Source organism: Epinephelus lanceolatus, chromosome 4 (genome assembly GCF_041903045.1).
Source record: "Epinephelus lanceolatus isolate andai-2023 chromosome 4, ASM4190304v1, whole genome shotgun sequence".
In the NCBI taxonomy this organism is placed as follows: domain Eukaryota; kingdom Metazoa; phylum Chordata; class Actinopteri; order Perciformes; family Serranidae; genus Epinephelus; species Epinephelus lanceolatus.
The window spans coordinates 47,452,713-47,479,864 of record NC_135737.1 but is presented as its reverse complement, the minus strand read 5'-3'; the positions used below and the strand labels follow the sequence as shown (position 1 = coordinate 47,479,864).

Here is a 27,152-nt window from a genome sequence, read left to right as displayed (position 1 = left end):
TTTGCACTGGTGAGATGGGTCGATACAAGGCAGCGTCATACTTGAATACAGGCACCACACTGCTTAGTAAGTTCAACATGTCTGTGTGTTCTTTAGCTACTTGTTATTGGTTTATTGACCGAGAGAACGAGAAAACAAACAACTGTCTTGCCACCATTATTGCTTTCCAGCCCCCCTCACTGTGCACTTAGGGTTGGCTCGCTGCAGTCCACCAATATATCTCACACAGCTGTGTTTGCACAGGTTGATGGACACTGTTCCTCCACGGCCCTGCCCTCTTCAGATGGCGGGGGTGGCGGGCTGGTGGTCGTCAGGGGGGTTAAGGTTGATGAACAGTGCGGCGTGTTTGTCTGACCCACTTCATTTCATCTCAGACAGGCTGCGGGGGCTGCAGGTTGTGGCCGAGGGGGCAGCCGAGCCGGAGTTAATGACAGGGCTTTGTTTGGCGCTGGGGCTTTCGTCAAGATAGGCCCGAGCCAGACAATAGCCAGGGTCACAGGTCCTCGGAGACCCAGGGTGAAAGGGCTAATGAGTCAGTATTGAGCTAAGAGGAGCAGACCAGTGTGGTCTGCAGCCGCAGGCTGTGATGGTTCTGACACGGCTGAGGCTAATTTGTCTGTTGTGATCCTGACGGCAGGCTGCAGAGCCGACACGGTACAGTCTTATCAGCCAGTGTTTGGCACATAACACATCGAGTGTTGACTTTTCAGGCACTCGTTGTTACCAAGAGTTAACCTCAGAGTTGTTTAGTCACTGTGGAGCTGGAGGGCTGTTCATGGCCGTGTGAAGGCTGAGACTGAGGCTGGGAGGGTCCAGTCCAAAACCCACCTGAATTCAATGTAGATCAGTTCATTTTAAAAAACAAAATACTATACTTCACACCATCTGAGCAGTAAGAACACAGACACAGACGCTGGCAGCAGCAGGATGCACCACCACTTATTAAAGAGCATTTACCAGGGTTGGGACACTGCAGGCACCTCACGATACCATTCAGTTCAGAGGCCGACGATCTGATGATAAAATGATCATTGATGCATCAAAAACATTGATTTCTACACATGATTTATTTTCCTCACTGAATGACTACTTGATAATCTTCAAACATAGCATACTGTATTTGTAGCGCTCCATAATTAAATTGACAGATGAAATTATTAGCACACAGTGTGGCTCTTGTACAGGTCCATTCTCCATTCAACCTTACGGTCAAAATGCCTCCATGACCGAACTTTTAAACCAGTCAGATCGGTCCATCTATGGTAACTCTCACCTTTCTTTTTTGGGATATTGCATACTATATTGGTTCACCTGAGCCAGTATGAAAATACTATTGCTTTTTTATTTTAAAAAGATAACTGCATTAATTAATTAATCTCAAAGCCCCTCACAGTCTGCTGCCTGTATGTGAATAACAGAATAAGGGGTAGGTGGCGTACTCTGCTGTGTTGGCCCCTCTCTGCTGCACATCAGCTTCGTGAAAAGCCAAGACGCTGAGCAGACCGGGTGCAGGGTTTGTGAGGTGAAACAGACTGAGCTGAGTCATTTTCGTCACCACAGTGTTGAAGTTAAATCCTGCAGCGTGTTGGTCAGCTGGTCTCGTTTGTTACTGCTGATTGCTGCTCTGCTCCATTAACGTTCGACTTTCGGTGATGGTGTAAAAGGTTGTCACGATATCCGTCACGTTCACCCCACAGTTATTATTTAGACATTAGATTAACACAAGCCTTTTGTGAGAATGAATTACAAGTTAATCTGTGCTGTGTCTGTGCTGATCTCACGGTTGAGTTTTGCCTCTTTGTTTCAACCTCATGTTATTAATAAACATTTAGATAATCGATTACTGACGTTTGTGAATCAATTCTGAATCGTCCACATCTGCATCGCGATGCTTCTAAGAATCGATTATTTTCCCACCCTGAGCATTTACTGTGACACAAGCTGGAATGCACATTTTCTCCTCAGTGGTTATGTTTTACTTTGTGAACATGCAGATTGCTGCTCCGCTCCGATCCACTCAGGGATCAGATAATATTTACACCAGACCCAGGACTCTTGTCTAATACCAGACCCTTCCCGACTGGATTAGACTGAATCTAGTTTGGTGCATGGAAGAACTTGTGCATGGTTGTCGTTCAGAGTTCGTGCAGCTGTTTTCCTGCTAATCGTACAAATATAAAGCTGATTAATCCATGTGAACCAGACGACTGAAAGGAAGTTGAAGTAGTGTGCATGTTGTGTTCACGTCAGCTCTTGGCTAGCTTCTGCAACCTCGATCTACCACAGATCCACAGAGATATTGACATGTGTCTTTTCAAAAGATTTTTCAAAGACAGCGTTCGTGTGATTGTCTAAAAATGTCCTAAAACCTGCTTTCTGACGCAGGAATCTCTTTCAAGTTCTCTTTTCCATTCCTAGCCGGACTACTTCCGTCACTTCTGGTGAGCGCAGCCTCGCGTCTTTGGAGACAGACTGTCCGAAAGTGTGTTCCCTTATCCCCACGTGAAGGGTTCATAGCTTAGGGACGACAAAGACACACGAAAGACACACAGTTGTAGTGAAAGATCAGAGGAGGAGGAAGAGGAGGTTTCTGAGGTGCATATCGGGACACTTTTACCTTTAGATAAAATTCGGCAACACCTTGTCGGATCTACTTTGTTTTCAGCATGTTGAACTTCCTGCGTTCTGTGGACTCGGCATTTCTTCCATGTTTACACTCCCACAGTTAAATCTGACACTCTGTGCATGAAGCGCGACTGTGACTCCTTCAGGCTCGACCGGCCCCTCTCTTCCTTTGTTTGGCTTTTCGGCTACACTTTCACCCCCCCCCCACGCCAACCCCCCACCACTCGATCAACTGACTGCGACCCCGGACACATACGGCTCTGCCTTATCCAGCCGTAGCATTGACCTCTCATCTTCATACTGACCCGCTGTTTCCCATGACCTCTGACCTCTCAGGGTGAAGCCTGCAGCCGTCTGGACCTCCTCCTCCTCCTCCTCCTCCACCTGGCCCCTATCTCCACCCTTCAGATGGTCCAGATGGATTACTCTCTGCTGAGGCCGTCTCAACAAAGATGCAGGTCTGAGCAGCAGAATTATTGAAGTGATTGTGTTTAAATCCCGTCCATCAGCAGGCTTTGTGTTACTCCGAAACATTTCCCTGAATTTGAATTTGTCACTTAAGATGGTGTTTATGGTGTGTTTGTTTCCCAGAGTAGCACAATGCAGATGCCGGGGGAACTTTCTCTGTCTCTCTCTCTGTCTGTCGCTCTGTGAACTCGTTGTCCTCATTCCATAGCCTGGTTTTGATACATAGTGTCCTGATAGTTTGCTGGGGAGAATCTGGGTCAGCGTGGGGAGCCTGAGATAGCACAGGCAGCACAGGCAGCACAGGCAGCACAGGCACAGGCTGACTCGCTGAAGAAATACGTCACTCTTCACTGTTACAAAGGCTGGAGAAATCAATACGGCTGTGCCGCTTCAAAACAGCAAATTCCACATTCCTAACATATCTGTCGGACGTATCTGCTCGAGTTTTAGCGACATCGCTGTGCATATTGGTGGGATCAGGCACAACAGGGTTTAGATAGGATGCCATGTACTGTGGGTCCAGATCATATTTTTATCTCGCTCGAGCAGAAGAGAAGCAGGAAATTGTTCACAGGAGCACATTTCATTTTCAAAATTGACTGTGTGTGATTGCCTCGCTCTTTTGACTGACATGCCCATTAGTTCTGGATTAGGTATTACATCACTGGAGTCTAGACGCACATCTAAAGTGTGATTAAATAACACGCATTGGAAATAAGCAGCAAGCCAACAATATTGTTAATTTTGGCAGTTGGAGTGAGTTTATGATTCTTCATCAGCGAGGAGTTTTCTTCAGATTTTAAGAAAAGGTGTCAGATTTTTCTCGTCTTTCGTACAAACTGTTTTTCAGTCTGTTTTGCTTCAACTGTGAGATTGTTGTTGTTTTTTTTGTTTTGTTTTTGTGTGCAAAGTGGGGCTTGCTCCGTGGACTTTGGTCCGAGCAGCATTCCTGATCCACGCTGAAGCGAGAGGGGAGGGGAGGCAGAGAGAGAGCTGCGAGGGAGGAGGGGGAAGGCAAGAACAAGAGAGGAAGTGAGTGTTCATTACAAAGTGTGCCTCTCGGTTATGGGCATGCCCAGTAGAGTTCGCCTTGCAGCCTGAAATCCAGCCTCTAAATTTGAACAGGAGGGAGACGAGGTGACTGAGCAGACTTTTGTTGCTGCTCTCGCTCCTTCTCGCTCTCGCAGTGTTATTTTCTCCTCCTCTCCCAGCAGTCAGTGTGTGGAGAGATTTTTTCTTTTGCTATGGAAGAGCAAGAGGAGGTGCACGTTTTATCTAGTGCAAAATACAACAAGGGGGAAGTAAAGAAAATAAGAAGAAGAAGAGGAAAAAAGAGTCTCCCTCTTCCTCTCCCTCATTCCCTCCTCTGCCAACGACTTTCACCTCAGAAATAGCGGAGGGACCAACTTCAAAAGGCAGTCAGGAAGGAGCTGGAGTGTGAAATCTGAGAAGAGAAGCAAGATGAGAGGCTGACCGGCGCTCTGTTTGCTATTCCGTCCAGGTCAGTGCCCAGGAAAGACCAAACAACTCTTTTCCTTTACCTGCTCTTTCTGCTTCCAAACTCTCCTCTGCTTAGTTTACATACGGCGCTTTACATCTGCCTGTGCTCTGAGTGTAGCAAATAGTGTGTGCAGTGGTGAGGGGTTGTGTAACAGCACTGACTGACAGACTGAATGACAGACCGTGCATCGTCTCCTCTCAGCACTATCCGACCGGTGTCACACACAGCCGAGTCAAAGTACTGAAACTGCTCCCTTCCTGCTCTCGATGTGGGAACTGTTTAGTTGATCAGCTCTGATGTTCACATGCGTACACGTGTTGAGGGAGGACAAACTCGCAGAATGCAGCCACGTGGTTACAATAAGGGAGAAATCACGGAGACGCACCATAGGCTGGGTGCTCCCTCTCGCTCACGTTGGGGAGGGGGGGATTGCGGCGGACGTATACAAAGACGTTATTAAATTTCAAGTGTTGAGACTTCTGGATGCATTTGTAGCACAACTTCTTTTATTGTGTGGACATTGTTACTGCAGGCCGAGTGAGGTGATGTGTTGAGTGATGTAACAGCTGGGAAAGTGTTTTCAGTCGTCAGCACGTCAGGTACGGCCACTCAGATTTACCTCCACATTTCTGTTTCTTAATTTGAGGATGTCCCCTCGAGTGGTTGCATCACAGGTGTAGATTTCCAGGGGGACACGGGGGACAATATTTAGAACGTGCATTTTTGTCTCCCAATAAAACAAAATTAAAAACATTGAGACCATGAATTAATGCAGGGACGATAAATTGGTGCATACAAATCAGCAGGATGGGTTTCATTCATGTGTTTCCTCTGAAAACTCACATTCTGAAATTTCCAAAATCTGTTAAAATATTTAATTACCAAATGTATTACCTTCAGTTAATGGCACCTTGGCTTCACCTTAAGTCCCAGAGTACAATAGTATTACTGGATTTATTCACAGTGGTCCAGCAGAAACATGAAGTCAGTTTCTCCAGTTTGTGATTTGAAGTCAACAAAGGCAGAGAGGTTTTTTATCGATGACCATTTATTTAGTTTGAGAGCTGTCAGACAGCTCACCTGTCTGGGGCTGTCCTCCGTCTGAGGCACCCCCGAGGGCCTGTCCCATTAGCTATCCCAGCATGCCTTGCCACTGACAACGAAGTGTCAGCAGCGGCCTCCCAAGAGACTGTTGTTGACAGGTTTATTATTCCTAGGCAGGGGAAGTGGGGCACACTAAATATACGGTGACACCAGGGGAGAAAAGAATGGCTTATATCATTATTATTATATTATTATTATTATTATTACACTCTGAAGCTGACTCACAGGGTTAATGGATAACACTGAAAGTCTTTATAGCATGAAAATTTTACAGGTTTCATTAATGTGTTTTAATCAGTCGACAGAAGAAGTTGGTCAAACTCAAAAACATTTTTTTTGAGAAGAATGACATTAAAAATAAATAAGTTAGAATAAAAAAACCCCTAAATGTAAACACAGCTTTTGGATAAATATTAAGTTGTCTAATTATTTACTCAGTATTGCCAGAGTTTGAATTACTTATAAAGATGCATGCAAATTGTTACCTTCATTTTTTCAATTTTTTTCAGAGGGTATTTTCACATTCCTGCAATAATCATATATTTTTTCTTTTGACTATTTTATTTTTACAACTGTTTCACCGAAACAATCTGGACAAAACACTTTGTTTCATTTATATTTTCATTATTGGTAAATCCTGATTATGTTCTCAGTTAATCAATCTGTTGTTTTGATCATTTATAATTTCCCAGTGCCCAACATTTCTAAACCTATATCTGTCCAAATAAGACAAAAAAAATCATCATTTTAAACATTGGAGCAAATGACGTAAAATGGTGATGAATTGATGACTAAGATTCGTCGTCAGTTGCAATTTTACTTCAATTTTATTCACTAAAAACTTGTATTTAACAAATACAAGTGCAATTCATGAGAAATAATAGAAATGTGAAATGGAAGACCCTGTTAAATCCGAAGCTTGAGAATATGGGCCCAGACATAAAGCAAACTGTATTTTTAAAATAAGAGAAAGAAGCTGCATGTAATAATATGCAGTGAGATTTACAAGCTACAAACTCCTATGACTAACCAAGAACATTAAAAACTACCCTGATGCTCACGACTAAATGATCTTCAGACATTTATTCCATCAGTCTAAACATTTGCGTCACAGGTAAGATCCCGTTAATAGAGACATGTAGCCAGTAAAAATAACCAATGTGAAGAGATGTGGAGGGAGCCCTCAAAAAAACTGAAATAAAAACCTTTTTCATTTTATTTCTTATCAGTTTAGTGTCAAATAAAACTGTCTGAATAAATCAGTTTAAAGCCTTAAACCCACCCAGGTGAGCATTAAGGACATGTTTTATAGTGACACCATTTATCAAAAGCAGAAACTGTAAAAACAGAAATTATCATTGGATTTTTAAAGGTCTGACGGTCCTTGGACGCATCATGTAGGACAGAGAAAAGCAAGCCCAAATCTGAGCCTAAAGTAATGATATTTCATCAAAATCACTTTCTGAAAATTAATCCACTGGTTCAACTTTAAAAAATGAAGATAACAATTTTTGCGAGCATCTTTTTAAACAGCTCCAGCTCTGGAAATATTGTGTCGATCCCACGAGGCTTTTATAATCAGACAAACTCAATTAGTTTAGTACAACCAACATGATTTGCTTTGACTTTGAAAAACTTAATTAAGTTGAACCAACATAATATTTATCCATAAAGTTGTGTTGATATTTTGCGGTCATGCCTATTTTTTAAATCCCACTCAAAAATGTCAACAATGTTTTGGATTTTAACAAACTTCTTAAAATAAGTTGTAAATAAGAATAAGCGGTCTACTGTAGGTATAACTGAGGAAAACTTCCAGTATAGGTTGAGCTGATGAGGAGACGCTGTGAATTGCTCTCCAACACTCCCTCAAATGTGCAGTTTTAGACAACAAGTCTGAATCTACAGATGTTAAAGGAGCCGGTTACAGTTTGGACAAACGTGGCGCTCGGGAGCAGCTACGCAACAGCTGAAAACTAAACAGAAAAAGGTGGCGAGCTTGAAGATGGAGGCCTGGAAGAGCCTCGAAAAGAAGACATTATGGCGCACGTCACTAAAAATAAGTTGTCAGCTGAATAAAACACACAAATGAAACAAACAGATTTTTTTTATGCTGGTAAACATATGTATTTTAAATATGGCCCCATGAACCATTTTTTAGAGTGTACGTATCATTTAAAATTAGGCCAGAACAAACTCAGCATGCTCAACTTTTTCCAACTCCAGGATTTCATCTTTAACTTTTAACTTTCAAACATCAAAGGGCACGTTTTAAAAATCTAATAACTAGTTCATGGAGGGAGGGTCATGGACTTTCCCTCAGTCACTCAGGGAGGCTCAAGGTAAAATATTTGTAGCTTCAGGGAGGGTGAAAAAATGAAGCCACACCTCAGCCACCAACTCCTCTGACAAATAAAGAACAGCAAAGCGACACTGGAGTTCCTTTAAAGAAACGAGAGAAGAAGAGGAACGGGAAAGAAAGCAAACTGACTTTGTAAAACAAAATTGTCAGAGGGTGTGTGAGAGGAACGTGGATCGAGAGAGGATGGGGGCCCACGGAGACTGCTGATGCACAGGGCCCAGATTTTGGTGCTCCGCCCCTGACTGCTGCCTCGGGCTCTTCTCGTACACAGACAGAATATTTTTACACTGTTATCAGTCTCAACTCAGCTCGTACATTTTAAGTTCTTCATCCTCAGCAAGATGCTTTTCCCCGTCTCATGTGTATGAGAGGAAAGCTCAGCTGGTCTGAGGTCACAGAGCATAAACACGACATTATACAAGCACTGTGAGAGATGTTAAATTCAACGAGCTTCAGACGACTGTAGCTGTGAAGAAGAGGGTCAGTGGGAGCGTTTACCACGTCTTACTGTCTTCTATAGAATCTGATTCTCATGATAACAAGGAGAGGTGCTGCACAGTGCCGTGCACAGACACCTTGCAGAGCAGGTGCTGCAGTAAAAAAGAAGGGCACCTCTTTCATTTTTTATTGTGAACTCTGAAAGTGTGTCCTGCTGGGAGGTTTTCATGTGTCCGCCGGCACCAGAGGGGCTCCTGAGGACTCTACATACAGTGCAGTTGTGCTCAGTAATGAGCAGGGAGATCTCTGTCTAGCTGACGTATGAGGAGTCTCACTAGCTACACTGTGGACACGTAAAGCTGCGACACATGCGCGTCACTTCCTGCATCTATCAGTTAAATATGAGAGGCAACAACAAAGAAAACAGTGTATGCCCTCCTCTGCTCATTTTATTCTCCTCTTTCTTATTTTGATAGTACTGTAATAATTCTAATGATTATCTTTTAAATAAGCTAGGGATGCACAATATTAGATTTTTTGCTAATATCCAATACACCGACATAGAACAGCTCATGTGGCCGATAACCGATACAGATATCAATATATCCACTTTTTCACCACCTAATTTTAATCATCGTAAAGTCTCTTCTTTAGTGGTATTAACATCATGTTATATGTACATACTCTTATTGTGACGGCCCATCAGCAGATGGAGACATGAAATACACTCTCCATTGTACACTGTAAAATATTTGGCTGTACATTTACAGTAAATTACTGGCTACAAGTTGCATCACTTTCACAGTAAGTTACTGCATCATGTTTACAGTAGATTGTTGTGAAATGACAGAAAAGAGTTATGCCTGTATATTACTGCGATATAGCAGTATGCTCCTGTAAAATTACTATATTTAACTGTGACGTCACAGTTAAAGCCCATTACATTACTGATATAACACAACATTCCTGCAAAGTTAATATATTTAACTGTAAATTCACAGTTTATGTACATGAGGTTACTGTGATTTAGCAGTATGCTCCTGTAGAATTACTGTGTTTCACTGTAAGCCGACAGTAAAACTCCAGATATTACTGTGATTCAGCCGTAAAATTACTTAATCTACCTGCTTGAATTTCATAGCGAAGTTCATAAATTTGTTAAATATCACAGTAAAAAGCTGTGATTTGATAATAATGTAATTTATTGTGAAATATTACAGTAACATATTGTAACTTCCTGGAGGTACTTTTCAGTGTATGTAATATTTACTCATTGTGCAAAATGAGAAAAAGCATGTTGGCCGATTCTGATACATCATTTTAAAGGTGACATCAGCCGATGATATGATGACGTGCTGATATTGTCGTGCATCCCGCAAAATAAGCTTTACATTTTCTTGAAGAATTGCAGAGGACAGATGCATGCAGCGGCTGCAGCTCCGCGCTCCTCCTTTCCTTCTTTGCGCTCTTTTTGCACTGCGTGTTCGTACTGCACCAAATTGCATGTGAGATCTGTTTAAATTGATTATCAGAGCCGCGTGTGGGAGACAAAACATTATTTCAAGTTGCGTTCTGCTTGATGAAGACATGTAAAAGTGGGGAAGCATTCGGCGTCCCTCACTGCTCGCATGAGGCAGCTGGTGAACAGGAATCTGACAGACTTGGATGGAGGCGGTGTGGTTTTACGTCAGACTAGCTTACTTGATGTTAATGGTGGGTTATTGTTAGTCTGGCTGCACTGAGATGTTTTAATGGTGGTTTAACAGCCCCAGTTGTTACCTGTCTGCTCCATGAAGGCAGATCATGAGACGTGATGCTGCTCTGCAGGGCGCTCAGTCTGCATGTGTTAACTGTGGTGGCTGTGACAAGGTCAGCTGGAGAGGGAGGGGCAGCGGCTCGACTCAGATGCAGACGTCGGACATACAACGTGCTTTGAAGCCATGGGCCGAATCTAAAAACTAGAATATAAACGTATTAAAAGAAGCATATTAAAAAATGTCTTGTAGAAAGGGCACTGAGTTAGACAGAGGCCACGAGGGCAGGAGCTGGAGCACCACCTGGAGTATTTCTGTGCACGTTCCTGGTATTGCATCATATAACATCACAGTCATTTACATGAGGCTCACACAGAGACCTGTAGAAGGTTAAAAGTGCTTTAAGTGGAAGGAAAGCCACAGTTTCTTTGTTAATTCTTTAATATGAAGCTGAAATATTCACAAATATGTTTATTCTGATACAAACATGTTTCTATTCGATGGAAAAATAATCAAGTTATTTTCATGTGTCCACCTTCATCAGTCCCTCTGTTTTTTACAGACGTATCATCGGCAGATCTTGAATGTACGATAAATGCTTTGACTATAGATGGAGACAGAAGTGATTCGTGTTTGGCCAGCAGGGGCGTAGCAGCAAATTCTGCACCCTATCAGCAGTGTGTGTGGCCCCCATCCTCTCTTGATTTCATGTCTCTCTAACACACCTTTTTATTTGTACAAAGTCAGTTTGCTTTCTTTCTGTCTTTTCTTTTTTGGGGAACGACATGACAGTGTACGTTGGTGCCCCGGCAGCACAAACAGTCCCTCACTGGGCTCTGGCTGCGTTTAGAGACGAGTCTTTAAGACTTTAAGGCACTGCTTTTATTTATCAGAGGACGGTTGGCTGGGGTGTGACTTTTTATCTGTCCTAAAGCTACAATATTTTTCCTTGAGCCTCCCTGAGTGACGGGGGGAAATGCACGACCCTCCCTCCACCGTAAATTAGTTATTAGATTTTTAAAACTTCTCTGCTGATGTTTAAAAAGTTAAAAGTTGAAGATGAAATCCTGGAGTTGGAAAAAATGCTGCTTAGTTTGTGCACATGTTTTATTTTTGGCCAAATTTTAAATGAGACGTACAGCGGAAAATATCCGATCTGATGTACAGTAAATTATTGGCAACACTTTATTAGTAATTAAGAATGAAATGACAGCTTTATGCTCACAGTAGTTATGCCTGCATATTACGAGTATTTAGCAACACACTTCTGTAAAATTACAATATTTATCTGAATGAATTTCACAATAAAATCCTGGTTAAATATCACAGTTGTAGCCTTTAAGGTGTCAATAATGTAATTTAATGTGAAATATTACAGTTATATATTGTAACTTTCTGGAAATAATTTCCAGTGTAGAGGAAAGTGATTTAGATGAAATATCATTATTTTAAGCTCAGATTTTTTTTTATTTTTGTTGTTTAACGAAAGCATTTGGCCCACATGATGTGTCCAAGGACTGTTGGAAATTTAAAAATCTGACAATAATTTCTGTTTTTACAGTTTCTGGCTGTGACAAATGATTTAATTTTGGTGGTTTCTCTTCCAAAACCATTAAAGGTGCAAAATACAACCATTCAAATCTGTCTGCCCCGCCCCTAAGCCAATATAAAAACAAACAAACTAGGGACTGTTCTTTATCTTTAATATTATTATTATTATCATTTTTGTATTATTATTTTGACGGTCCCCGAAGCTACAGACATTTTTTCTATGAGATGGAGAATAAAGCTCAGTTTTGGGTTGTTTTTCGGTGACGGAAGTGTTCAGCGCACGTGACATGTTCAGGGGTCGTCGGAAATTTTAAAAATCCAATGACAATTTCTGTTTTTACAGTTTCTGGCTGTGATAAATGTAAATTTGGCGACTTTTTTAAAAGAAAAAAATGGCTTCCAAATACATGACTGCATGTTTTCTGTAAAAAAAAAAAAAAAAATCTGTATGCCCCGCCCCTAAGCCAATCTAAAAATCTGGGGACTGTTCTTTATTTTTTATATGATTATTATTATTAATGTTTTAATGTATTATTATTTGACCAGCCCCAACGCTACAAACATTGTGTTTTCTTGAGATTTAGAATAAAGTGGTTTTGATGAAATATCAGTGTTTTAAGCTCAGATTTGTTCGGTGCACATGACGTGTCCAGGGGTCGCTGGAAATTCTGAAATGCTTGCATGTTGAAATAAAACAAATACAAAATACAGCCATTTCAATGTGTATGCCCCTCCCACAGGCCAGAATAAAACACATGAGTCACTCCCCAGTGCTTAAAGAAATTACTTGACCTGCCTCCCCCCTCTCTGCACCCCCCCTCATAAATAACAGACAGTCCCTAAGGGGTGAGCGAGGCCTCAGAGAGCTTCTACGTGTTGTTTTTCTTTTTATAGACAATTAAGTCTTTCAACTGATTTATTCAGCATATTTTAAATTAGTCGTGACGTTAAATAAGTAGAAATAACATTTGAAAAATACATATTTCAGGCTTATTGAGGGCCCCCACCCACTGAGGCCCCTGGCTAACCAGTCCCCACACTATGACCCCCAGTTTGCCGGCAGCTCCTCGTCAGTGATAAGCAGGACTTTCATGTGTTTACAGTAGTCGTGTCTGTTGCCGTCATCTCTGACATACCACACATACTGTCGCTGCTCTCAGGCCTGGAACTGACACGCTGAGCGTTTCCCTGAAAATCACAGTTTGTGTGTACTTCACGAAACTACGTGTACGAGGAGAAAACATCTAAAGGACCTCATCTTCACTTTCATTACTCTTAAGGTCTTCCTGAAGAGAAAGACTTTATCCTTCTTTGTGTGTGAACTTGTAAGAGTTAGACTTTAGTAAGATGTGCTTCGTTTCTAATAAGATGTTCAGGATGCAGCTTATGAAAAAAACCCTGAGCAGATTGTGGAGCAGATCTTTTGTCGAGCTCAGGACAGAAGGCAACGTTCTTTGTTGGCAGTTGAATATGTAAGAAGTTCTTTTTCGTGAATGTTGTGAACAGCACTTTTGGTGACTTCTAAGTCTTTGTGAGCTCGACACTTGTATTTACACCAGACACTGAACAACATGACTTCATACTAGAGCGGAATTTATAAAATTCTCATCTACTTCCATACAAGATGTTCAGTGGAGCTTTGATTAAAATGTGATTCAGGTGTAAAAGTTCATTCTTGACCTTGGAGACATGAATGAGAAGAAATCCTAACTCAAGGTGAACTTTTTGTTCAAACTGCTGAGGATAGATAAAAGAATAAAAAGAAGGTTTTTGGTCAAAGTTTAATTTGCTTTAAAGATAAAATCCGAAGTCCGTTCCGAAATCATCATGATGCCCTGTGGTTAAGGTCTGGTTAGGTTTAGGCACAAAAACCACTTGGTTAGGGTCAGGAAAAGATCATGGTGTGGGTTAAAATGAAAAAGAAAGTGACAAACACATAAGCCGTGAGCCTGCTCCGCCTCAAGCCTTTCCCAGCTGACCCAGAGCCGGTCGCGGCGCACCATCAAGGCAGAAATACGCCCGCCGGGAGCCGTTTGGCGCCGCGGACAGTCGGACTAATGGGACGTCGGACCAATGGGCTGTCGGACCAATGACATGGACCCGACTGTTCCTGCATTACCTCACCTCAAAGTTTTCAGAGACATATTTTAGTGCACTGTTTAACTGTAATACAAGACTGTTTGTTACCAGCTGGCCACCATTTTGTTTTATGGACAAGCAACTTGCATTACCAGCACATTCTCTCTCCGACCTCGTCACCTAACAACATTTGGTCACACACTGTCCAGTCTTTCAAAATAAATGCGCTACGTTGGTACAACACTGGGGATCGACTTGTTTTTCCTTCAACAACAAACACACGTGGTTGGGTTTAGGACAAAAGAACAGGGTTTGGCTTTACAGTCTTACAGGAAGTGAACACCGGCCCCCTGGGTGAACGTCGGTGTTTGTTGGACCCATCCACCCTACTCGGACTTCTGTCCCCTCAACTTTAGTTGTTGTCCCGCTGCGTTTCCCCCTGATGTGGCTGGGCGCTGAAAAAATAAAGGCGACTGGCTGCGCATCATGTCGACAGGAAAGGACGGCTTTTTCATCTGTGTCTCATCTCTGGTGGGCGAGGAGTGGTGGATGGATCCAACAACCTCTGACTTTAACGTGAGGCCGATGTTCACCTCCCATATGATTGTAAAGCCAAACCCTGCTCTTTTTTCCTAAACGCAACCATGTGTGTGTGTTCTGATGTAGTGCTTTTATTTTGAAAGAGACTGTATGCAAAGTGTACATTTCCTGTGAAAACAGAAGTGTATTTTGAAAACAGACAATGCATGTAACAGGCTGAAGTTGACACGGCGTCCCAGAATGTCAACAACCAACACACCCAGGGTACCTTGGACGTCATATGTGGACGTGGAAAGTCCATGACCAAACGTGGACATGTGACGAGGTCACAGTGAGGATGAGTTTGTTTCTGCTGACGGGAGGAAGAAGTAAGTTGCTAGTTTCACCACCAGCGGCTAAACAAACGAATGTTATGTCAGATTTTTAAAGCCTAAAACTTTCCAGACAGCAGACACAGCTCCTCTGTGGTGCCTCTTCGGTTACTCGTTCTTCATCCTCCACCTCTCTTCTCTCTTCTTCTCTATGTGCTGTAGCCATGGAGCTTCTCCCAGCTGTTAACAGATGCTAGCTGGCGAGCTGCAGCCAACGTCCCAGTATTATTTGTCTTGTTCTTAAAGTTGTAACCATCAGTAAGAAGTGTGCAGTTGATAGGGGTCCTCTCTGCTGTTCAGTACAGCCTTTCATTAACGTAGTGCTCTTTCCTGTTTACTGACGCACTCCAGCAACATGTTCTCAGTGGACTTTCCACGTCCACATATGACGTCCAAGGTACCCTGGGTGTGTTGGTTGTTGACGTTCTGGGACGCCGTGTCAACTTCAGCCTGTTACATGCATTGTCTGTTTTCAAAATACACTTCTGTTTTCACAGGAAATGTACAGTTTGCGTACAGTCTCTTTCAAAATAAAAGCACTACGTCGGTACAACAACCCGGATTGACATTTTTCCCTCAGCAACACACACACTGGAACGCAGTTGGGTTCAGGAAGAAAAACAGAGTTTGGTTTAACAATCTTTCAGGAGGTGAACACAGGCCTCCTGGGTGACAGCCGATGGTTGTGGGACCCATCCTCCACCTACTCGGAGTTCAGCTGCCTTAACTTTTTTTGTTGTAATGGCGACCAGCTGTGTATCATGATGACGTTAAAAGGTGCTTTTTTCGTTGGTGTCTGACGCTGGATGTCACTGACCAAGCATCAGTTTTCGATGACGGCTTTGACGGCAGCTATACAGCAGTATGATGGTATATGAAAAATTAATATAACACAGAAAATCGCTCAGCACTAATTGTTTCAAATATTCAAAATCATTACTCATTGATAATTGTTATTTTTTAAAAGGATCTATTCAGTCAGCCATCGTCGGGGTCCGCTAGTAGGAGGATTTAACGCCATCTTTTCAGCTTAACTGCATTCACATGCAAGCATCAGGATTTGTTTTATTCTGACCCATAATGTGAGATTAACTCCGTGACAATGGGAGGAATCAGTCCTGTGTGCACAGATGTGTTGTCAGCAGCAGTATAGCTGCTCCATATGGGGCGACTCAGAAAGCTGCTTATATCAGAACCATCAGGAGTTCATTTGTCAGGATGACTCCCTTCTTCCTGGGAGACTGTTCCCATGCGTTCCTCCGTGGGTCCCACCCCTGATGGCCCATCTGAGGCTCCATGATCCATCACGCAGCAGGCGGCCATGCTTTCTGAAAGGGCCGTGAACTTGTTACCTCCCTCCGCCCGCCTGCCTGAATGTCAAAGCCATTTTTCTTTTCTCGTGTCCCCTTTCTCTGGTCTTCCCCTTCCCAGGATTGCTGGTTCATTGAAATAATTGGGCCGCATTCAGTGCGACCAGGTTGCCAGTGCAGCTTTTGAATTGAGATATCAGGTCTGGTGCCACCATTTCCCTCTGACCTCCCTTTCAGAGCTCCTTCCTCCGCCTCTGCCCGCCTCCCTCCGAGGTCGCGGTGGGTCATCATCATGACTCCAGCCTCTCAGCACAATGACACGACATCCATGGTACATTATCTACAGTGGGTCAGCTGGCCTGGAGCTCTGTCTATAGACTATTCTTCCTTGCTCCGTTGTCTCGGTGATCTCTGGATCCAGCCTGTTCAACATGGCACACATTCAAAATGGCAACCTCAAGGGGCTTTTATTCCTCCGGCAGAATTCAATCACTTTTCTCTCTCCTCTTTCTGCCTCTCTGCTGAGTTATTCAGAGTTTAATGAGGGAGGGAAGATAAAGGGAAGCTTATGGTTTGCCGGATGATGGAGAGGCTGCCTTTTTGTTTCTGTTGGAGGAGCCACACAGCGAGCGTTCATGTGAAATGAGTTTTTTTTTTAACCAGAGGGGAAGGTGATTGAGATGTCTGAGAAAGAGCCAGGGAGTCTGGAGAAGCAGGGGTCATTAAAGTGTCAGAGGAGCTGCAGCTCTTCAAATATTCCCCTGCATTTTACACACAGTCCAGGTTGTGGCGGGTTAATTTAGAAGAATGTTTTTGGGCGACGCGTGGAGGTGTAATCTGCTGCGAGGTAATGTGAATATCAAACATTAATGCACCGATTTCACCATGGGCATCAAATAGTGATGTGCCTCTACACCTCCAGCACCGTGCATCATTTTAATGACTGCACAGGATTATCCCCTTACATAAGAGAGTGTGGGCGGCTCGGAGACGGCTCCTGACAGTGTGGGAGGGCATCAGACTGGACTGGAGGAAGCGCCGTGCTGACGCTGGATGACAGGACTGTTGTTGTGAGGTCCGGCGCGGGTCGAAGTCCGTACTATGTATCAGCTGTCAGAGAGTGTGTTTGGTTTACCAGCTGCACGGGCGTCAGCAGAGACGTGGGGTTCTTTGGTCTGACATCAGAAACGACACTTAGAGTGGAGAGGTAGAAGAGTTCAGATGGCTTACACACTCCTCAGTCTCTCTGTCTCACACACACACACACACACACACACACGACTCTGTCACTGAGGTCAGCGCTGGTCTATCTTGCTGGAGCTGTTTGTTACTTCCCCCCCGAGCAGTTGTACCAGCCAGCTGCTGTTGACGCTCAGTTCCTGGAAAAAGAGACATGTTTGCAGTATACAAGGACAGTTTTAGTTCACCCTTAAAGGGAGTTTGACGGGTGAAGCAGGTCTTTTGGGGACATAGATAATAATCACGCTTCACTACATCACTCTGCAGGATGTATTTTTGTGCAGCGGTTCACGTCAGGTGAAGTGAGCCTTTGCAGCAAAAAACAGGAATCAAAACAAAGGAAAAACTAGTTGCTGCTTCACGGCTGTTTGCCTCCGCTCTCCAGTCAGGATTCTCTGACAGTTTACAGCACATGGATGTTTCACACACATCTCCTCCTAAATGTCTCCACTTTTAGTTAGGACATTGAGTCATGGCCAGAAATGTGTTTTTGCAGAACATCATGATGTCACAGTGAAGCTGACCTTTGACCTTTTGGATATAAATGTCATCGCTTCATCGTCATATCGTGTTAGACATTTGTGTGAAGTGTTGTCATTATTAGCGTGGGCAAAAACATGTTTTGTGAGGTCACAGTGACCTTTGACCTCCAACCCCCAAATTCTGGTCAGTTCATTCTTGAGTTGTTAGAAAAAGACGCCACGTTCTCACCCCAAGTCGTCACATATCACCAATAGGAGCCGTCCCTGGTGTAAAAATCTGTGTGGGATGCTAGTTTGTCCTGTAGGGGTCACTGTTCTGTCTGCTACAGGTGTACGCTGCTGACTGTCACAGTGACATATTGTGCATGTTTTTCATTTACGACTAAAGCAGTAAAAAAATATGCATCAGAGAAAACGATGAAGTGGGACTCGTTGTTTTCTCCTGATCAACAGCGGTCGGTTATGTCAGGCGAGCACATCAATCAGTAAATAAGGCTCACCTGCTGTATCGCCACTTTATCAGTGGACTTTCATGTCTGCATATTATACGCTAGGTATCCTCCTGCGTCTGCTGTTGACGTTCTGGGGCGCCACAACCAGTGCTGAGATTGTCAGTGAAAGCACGTGGTTAGGTTTAGAAAGTAACATCATGGTTTGGCTTGACATGCGAACACCAGGCTCCCAGGTGAAGTCCGGGGTTCATTGGACCAACTCATCCTCACTCTGAACTTGTCACACATTGGCAGTGTATGTTACACAAAGTTGTCAGTCTCTAGTGTGACATACACGCACAATAACAATGACATCACATGTCAATAACAGTCATTAACAGTCCCTGTTATACAGTGACTCATCTCGTCCTCTGCTCGGAGGGTAAGGAGCTCCTCAACCTCACTGTTTTTCCAATTTATAGACACGTGTAGCTGCTATTCTTCTTCTTTGAGTTAGCTGCTAACTGCTAACAGCTACTTCTTAAATCTCCCACAGTGGGTTGCACACATAACACGTCATTAACACATCACTCCTGTGTCACCCATGATCCCATCCTGCCGGCTATCCCACTTAGTTTCGGCTCTGTCACTTCCTCTGATGCCACCTAAAAGGCGATCGTACGTTTTAAACAGAGTGGTGAGGCGGCATAACGGCGTGAAATTGTTACATGCATTGTCTGTTTTCAAAACACACTTCTGTTTTCACAGGAAATGTACAGTTTGCATACAGTCTCTTTCAAAAAGAGTAAAGTGTGAGGGGAGAAAATATTTGGCTCAGTGTTTCTCTCAGATGAGTCGTTTGTGCTCCCAAATTACAATAATTAGATATTACATGTGGTCATATGAATTTATTTTGTTCTGTGATTGTGTAACAACTGGTGAACCAGGTGAGGGTGGACTCAAACACACAACTCTGGAGACAGTTCAGAGTATTCCAGAAAGCGGGTTTAGTGAAAACTGAGTAAGTTAACCCTGAAATGAGGGAAACTCTGGGTTTTCAGTTCCAGAAAGAGAGGTAAATCAAACTCTGAGTCAATCACCATGGCAACTGAGTCTGTGAACCTAACCTGCTCGCTGGTTAAGTTTTTCTCTGTCTCCTCCCTCTTACACGCTGTTTCATTTCCTCATTCATTCAGTCCGTGTCAAAGCTTGTATCGAAGCGCGTTAATTAGCGGAGATTTACCGTCTGTCACAGTCTAAATCCTGCTGGATATTACTTTGTTACTCAGGACTGTCTTAAGTTACTGAGTTTATGCACATCAGTCATTTCTTTGGACATCGGTTTTTGTCTTTACATTCAAATATTACACAGCGAGAATTCACCCTCAGCTCAGAATCAAACCTCTGTCCTTTTTATATTTATTATTTTTATAACACTGTGCACAAGGATCAGACTGTCAGTCTGTTAGAGCAGCTCCCAAATGTTTATTGCACATAATGTGTAGGTCTAATTACTTAAATTTTAAAAATTGGTATGAAGCTTTAGACACGTAGTATCAATGACTAATGATCTCTGTCACTGATGTCACTGGTCGCACTGATGGAACATAATTCCTATAGCCTAATATTGGGGATTATATGTTCATATTTCTGAGTGAGCAATGGTGCAGCATTTCACTGTCTTTACATTTACTACATTTGTAGCTGAAATAAAGTCACTGAATGCTGTTGAGTCAAGATACAAATAGATGTCCAGCATTTTAAAATCTACTGTATTTTAACCTCAACGTCTTTTCAAGTGCAAACCACCAAACATATTATTACTGGGTCAGACTGTGAGTTTACAGTCATGTCTTTATGTCTTTGATCTATAGCCTAGCCTATATGTTTTAGATCTTCTGCCTCCTGTGTTTTTCCCCATCAGATTAAATCTGAACAAATATATTATGATATATTATTAATATAATGTAATGTATCTACAGCCTGATACACAGTCAGATTCCACCACTTTATCTTCATTAAGAATTATGTCAGTCTGATAAATGATGAATAAACTTTTTTATTAACTTTATGGTTAACTTATTGACACTTTCCTCGCTCTGACTCAGGCTCTTCTTTTAAAGATAAACGTGCACCGTCTGCTACACATGCATTAATATCTCTACATCCACTGGATTAAAATGGAGGCGCTGTCTTTTATTTACCTGTTGCCATGGTGAATCGTGGAGTCGGAGCTCCATTGATGATGGCTTTTCATTGTCGGCTTAACTCAGAGTGAACATACTCAGAGTTGACTGAACTAACTCGAATCAGCTGTTCTGGAACCGGATACTCAGAGTTTCCCATCTCAGGGTAAATCAACTCAGTTCAGGGTCAGACTCAGAGTTTGTTGAACCTCCTACCTGGAATACCCCTCTGGTAAAGTAACACAGTCTTTACTGGTCAACAGATCCAATAGTGATGAGGCTGAGTCAATCAACAGGCTGAATCCAAAAAACAAAACAAAGGACACAGGGAAACAAAAGGCTGCAACACTGGACACACAGGGAGCTGAGACAAACTGACACTGAGAGAAGACAAGACACTGAATACTGTGGTGAGGGGAAAGATAACGAGACACAGGTGAGGCTGATCAGGGCGGGACAGACAATCAGGCACAGGTGAAAACACACAGGGGCAGGAAGTGAAGTGATCTGAAACGAGGGGAGATGTGAGTTTCAAAGTAAAACAGGAAACATGAATGAATGAAATAAAAAACATAACCTGAGAAACCTGAGCCGTGACAGATTGTAGTGATTCAAACACTCTCAAATTACTCTGCCACTGTGCCATGTGTAATATTTACACCATGTTCGCATGTGTGTTTTAATGAAGTTCTACTGGAGCAGAGGTTTTATGAACTGACATCCATAATAAAAAGCTTTCACAGTGAAATCAATCCTAGAGAATACTTGTCAGAGAAGATTAGCAGCATTGTGTCGAACAGACAAAACCTGAAGACCATTATCTCAGTCCAAGATCTAAATAAATCTGTGTGGAGGGAAAATGGAATAAAACTTAATTCTGTTAAATGAAGCAAATGAATAAAGTCAGTTATTAATTTGAGAACGTAAAATAGTTAAAGTCAAGGGAACTAATCAAGTGATTGAGGATATAAATGACCAAAGTGATGAAACAAAGTCATTAATTGAGTTCATGAATTAGTCATTTGAAAACAGCATTTATGTACGGCTCTGAGAGATCAGTGGTGATATCTCATGATACCACCTTCAGAGATCACCTGTCAGTCCAGGAGTGCATCCAAAAGTTTCTACTTTATTTTCCAGGTGACTCGCTGATCTTTGTTTAGTTATGAGAGTTGTCGCTGCTCGGTCTCACTTTGAAGTCGTCAAGAACCAGCGCTTGGTCAGTGACTTCCAGCGTCAGACACAAAAAACTTTCACGTCAGCCTGAGGGGGAAATGCTTTGGGACAACAAACAAAAATATGGCGGCGGGAGTCCGAGTAGGGCCGGTGGGAGGGGTGGTGGATGAGTCCAACAACCACTGACTTTCACCCAGGAGGCCGGTGTTCACTTCCTGTCAGATTGTAAAGTCAAACCCTGTTCTTTTTTTCCTAAACCCAACCACATGCATGTGTACTGACATAGTCCTTGTATTTTGAAAGAGACTGTATGCAAACTGTACATTTCCTGTGAAAACAGAAGTGTATTTTGAAAACAGACAATGCATGTAACAGGCTGAAGTTGACACGGCGTCCCAGAACGTCAACAACCAACACACCCAGGGTACCTTGGACGCCATATGTGGACGTGGAAAGTCCATGACCAAACGTGGACATGTGATGAGGTCACAGTGAGGACGTGACTTGTTCTGTTGCTTGTAAACAAAACAGAAATGTAGAACACGTCACTTCCTGTACACCGGAGGATTTTATGCGAGGAAAGGCCTCTGAGCTGCAAATGTAAATACTGCTCATGAACCGGCTAAAGGTTGACTCAGGTTACATCAGTAGCCCCTTTTACACTGCCTCTTCAAGGCGGGAATTTCACGCCGTTATGCCGCCTCATCGCTCTGTTTAAAACATACAATCATGGAATGGGCGTGGCTGAGAGGTCTCGCCTTTTAGATGACATCAGAGGAAGTGACAGAGCCAAAACTATGTCTGTGTAAATGGGACAGGATGGGATCATGGGTGACACAGGTGTGATGTGTTAATGACGTGTTATGTGTGCAACCCACTGTGGGAGATTTAAAAAGTAGCTGTTAGCAGTTAGCAGCTAACTCAAAGAAGAAGAACAGCGGCTACATGTGTCTATAAATTGGAAAATCAACGAGGTCCAGGAGCTCCTTACCCTCCGAGCAGAGGACGAGATGAGTCACTGTATAACAGGGACTGTTAATGACTGTTATTGACATGTGATGTCATTGTTATTGTGCGTGTATGTCACACTAGAGACTGACAATGTTGTGTAACATACACTGCCAACATGTATGTTATATGTCAAGCCAACGCTGTTGTGTTATGTGTCACACCCATTGACATGTCATGCCGACATGCTGTCTAAAGTCAAACACTGGAGCAGCACGATGCCGTCGTTGTTTGGTTCTGTGTGAAAATGCGAAGGTGACATAAAGAAGAGGGTCTATGGCGCCGTCTAAGTGTAAAAAGGGCTGGTGATGGATAGCAAGAGAATAAACGGACAGCTGTATGAAAATGTCAGCGTCTCTAAGTGCTGAAAGCTTTTATTAAGATGATCATTCTCAAACTGACCACACTGCAGCCTCCGAGCTGAATGTAACGTCAGAATGTGCTCCCACCTCACACTGAAGCTGTGTGTCGTATGTGAGTGTGCGTGGGCGGTGGCGGTGGGTGTGCGTATAACCGACTCCTGCCCTCTCTCTTTGTAACACTCTTCATCTCCGCCCATCTCTCTCCAGCCTCGCTCCACCTTTTTTCATCCCCCTCCGTTCTGTCTCGGCAGGGGCGAGAGTCGCAGGTTGACAGCCTCGCAGGTCTCCTCATTACGCCGCGTCTGAGCCAGCAGAGATTTATAGAGATGATAAAAGCAGTCTGGAGGGCAATAATGACCACGGGCTCTGATGCAGGAGAGGGAGGAGGAGGAGGAGGAGGAGGAGGAGGAGGGGAGAGGCTCTGTCTGGATGCTCGCTCTGCCTCTGATCACTCACTGTGCTGCCTAAATGACTTTGCCTCGCGCAGAATGAAACAGCAGAAAAAAGTTACCTTCAGTGTCGACGGCTGAATTTATTCATGTATTCAAATCTATGTATTCACACATCTTTTTCTATCTTTACTCCAAATCTTCCTCTGTTTCCTCGAATCCTCCAGACAGCCGACAGCACGAGGCCCACCACCAAATCACATTCATGTTTTCATGAAAATATTAGTTAATGCATTTCTACCTTTGCTTACTCACTGACACTTACTGTGATATTATGCATGTATTTCAGATATATGTCAGCCTATAAAAGCAAGAGCTGTGAATAAATGCAGGGTCAGATTTCACGGGAAATTCATAGGTATTTGTATGAAAATACATTTTTGTGAATCCATGTCTGGAGATTTTTGGACTGAGGGAATAATCCCTCACATTAAAGTTAAAGTCCAAACGAGGTGTGGCACCAACATCTTCATTATTTCGCAAAAACAGAAATTTCTGTGCGAGTTACGAAAAAGGGGCTTTTTATGATATTGAAATTTGTGGTTTGTGAAGTGAAAATATGTTACCTCATCAGTCTTACCTCACTCGGGTGGATTTATGTTCAAACATTTAACCCAGCTGTCAAATTAGGAGGGAGATTTTGTAAAACTTAAAGTGGCACAAGCGTCTGTGTGAAACCCAGCGGTCGTTTGGATTATTCAGCTGGATGAGTTTTCCCTGTTGAAAGAGATGTAAAGTGTCTGGAATGAATTTGGCGCCCAGCAGACGAGAAGAGAAGACATGGAGTGATGCAGCAGATGAGAGATAATGAGGACACATGGTGCGTTCACAGTGTCGGTGGAGCTGTTGATCAGTGTCTGTCCACTGTCTTCATCTCAGTTATAGATCAGGTGTCCCTCCTGAGCTGCCGTACGTCACCTGTGGCCTCACACTGAAGGACTGAGCAGCACAAACTGTTTCTGTAATGTTTAACTCAGTCTAGGTGATATTATTATTTACCCTCAGGCTGGACGATGTGGCTGAAAACATCACAGTAACAATCAGAAATCAGTCAATATTGATAATTATCTGACCAAGTCAAAGTTATTATTTCTTTCAAGTTTAACCTTTGAACTCAACCTATTATAAACCATAATTGTTTTATTGTTTTATCATAAATTTATTACATATGAAAATTTGCACATGGTTTTTCATTGAATTTAGAAAAAAAAGTCAAAATATCGCTGGTATTAAGATATTAATTTTTCATATCATATTAAAAACTATACTAGTATTATCATGAACAAGATGAGGCACACCCTTAAAATCAATAAAGCATAATTATTGATAAAAGTATTAGAATTGTAATAAATTTAAAATTTAAAAAATACAGCAGACATTCCTGTCAACCTGCTTCTCTGCTCTTCTGATGCTGTCACACATATATTGTAATGACGTCATCAGAAGTGGACAATATGACGGCACAAAAGACAGAAGTTTCAGCTTCATGTTGCAAACAAAAAAATTAACACTCTGCCTATTGGTCACGTTCCCCGACCAGGGACGTAACAATAACAATGAGACTGAGGACAAAGGAAAAAGGCAAGCAGAGATGGTGTATGAACAAAAGTTATGGATTTATTTACAAAAGAACAAGAAAATAAAAGTGAACAAAACCAGTTCCTTTAAAAAAGAAAGAAAGCAATGCTGAATTAATTAAAGTAAATAACTAAACAAGAACTTCCTCCTCTGGTGCACTTCAGACTTCCCTCAGTCTGCAGTCCAACACACAGCCCTCGCACTGGCCCCGACCCTTCACTCCTTCAGGTGTGAAACCACCGTGTCCTCGATGAGTGATCGGACCACAGGTGTGTCTAACCACTCTCTGTGAGGACGGGGGCGGCACCTGAGCGTGCTCAGTTCTTTCAGGGTGTGACTGCACACCTGCTTCTTGCTCATCCCCCCCCCCCCCGCCAGCTGTGCTGCAGGGTTACAGGAGGACAGTGCTGAGACAGTGAGCTGCTGGCTGTCATAAATAAAAACCAGCTAACCAAATATTTTTCTAAAGCTGTCGCATCATTGATATTTTCTGCCAGTGTTCATTAGCTCTTATCTCGCTGACCATTCTGTGTGAAAAACAAAGATGAATTTATCCATATATCCATAAATATTGGCAGCAGAATAATTTGGCACAACCGTTACTAAGTCTAAAGCTTTTAACCCTTTGAGCTCCACCATGTCCACCAGTGCATATGTTGGTAGTTTTGCTCTTTGTGATGTCTCTTCTTGGTGTATTTTCAAATAAAGTCAATAAACCAGAATAACTGATAAAGTATTGAAATTATGTCATACATACAAAGCTGTTTCATCTGCAGTAGAAATATTTCCCCAGTGCCTCAATCAGTGTTTGTTTTTTTTTTTTTTTTGGTGTTTCATATTCCTAAAATCTGTACAGCCTAAAAGATAAAGGGTTATGTGAGTCAATAAATAAAAATTGATAAAAACACTGAATTTGTGTTATAGATTATATGCCGGCATTGAAGAACTAAAGAAGCATGATGGGAGTGACATGTAACACAACAGCGTCGCCCTCTAGTGTGACATGTAACACACACATCAGCAGCGCTTCATAAGCATCATTTACTGTCCCTGATATATGGCAGCTGATCTCATCCTCTGCTCGGAGGTTAAGGAGCTCCTGGACCTCACTGTTTTCCCAATTTCCAGACATTTGTAGGCACTTTACTTCCTCTTTAAGTTAGCTGCTAACTGCTATCAGCTACTTTTCAATTCTCCCACAGTGAGTCACACATGTAACTCTTTGCAGCTCCTTATATTAAGTCGTCACTGGCACTATTTTTCTTCTTTGAGTTAGCCGCTAACTGCTAAAAGCTAACAACTCCTTTTTGAATTCCCCACGGTGGGTCACACGCATAACTCGCCCTGTTGGAGCTTTGCAGCTCCTTATTTTACGTCGTTACTGGCAGCATTTCAAACTCACACCGTCAGCGGCACCGCCACATCAGGTACCATTCGGCCAACCAGCAGCATATCATAACAGTGCAAAAGGTTCTGTTCACCCACCCGCCCGGTGGTGTATCATACCACCATTAAAGGTGGCTTTTGGCGTCAGTGTCTGATGCTAGAATCACTGACAAAGTGACGGTATTTGAAGGCAATGCCAGAAGCGAAAAAAGCGTAACGGTGTGACATGTAGTTGAAGTGAGTTGTATTTCTTTGTTTGATTGTTTTTTGTTGTTGTTTTTTTTGTTTTGTTTTTGTTTTCTTTGGTTTGTCTTTGTGACTTGCTGAATGGCTGACCTTTACGCAACTTGATTATTCATGTCTTTCATTTTTTACTTCTTTATTATTATATTTTTTTTTCTAACCAAAGCTTGTGTGTTTCTTTTGAACATGTCCAAATAAACATTATTCTATTCTATTCTATTCTATTCTATTCTATGTAACACACTAGCGTCGGCATCTAGTGTGCCATACAAGCATCCACAGCACTTCATAGTAACAATAAAAAAGACATTAACAATGCAATAACAATCATTTACCATCCATGTTATATGTCGGCTGATCTTGTCCTTGATCAGAGGGTAAGGAGCTCCTGGACCTCGTTGTTTCCCCAATTTGTCGTCATTTTCAGCCGCTGTTCTTCTCTTTGAGGTAGCTGCTAACTGCTAACAGCTCCTTTTTAAATCCCTCCCGGTGGGTAGCACACATAACAC

At 42.6% G+C, this 27,152-nt stretch overlaps 1 protein-coding gene across 15 annotated transcripts in view; it reads left to right on the top strand.

Annotated features, from left to right (window-relative positions):
* Window positions 1–2,876: 2,876 nt before the first annotated feature.
* LOC117259519 (uncharacterized) overlaps window positions 2,877–27,152 on the top strand; it is a 157,579-nt gene continuing 133,303 nt past the window's right edge. For 9 of the 15 annotated variants that reach the window (XR_013491004.1, XR_013491007.1, XR_013491000.1 and 6 more), the window contains exon 1: window positions 4,162–4,594. Coding sequence is in view for 4 of the 15 variants with exons in the window: in XM_078167390.1 (XP_078023516.1) it covers window positions 3,034–3,083 (50 nt within the window). In the remaining 11 variants the exon portion in view is untranslated. Of the gene's footprint in view, window positions 3,084–4,161; window positions 4,595–27,152 lie in introns of those variants that run through there. The other 6 variants (XR_013491005.1, XR_013490998.1, XM_078167390.1 and 3 more) reach the window with 1 other exon arrangement.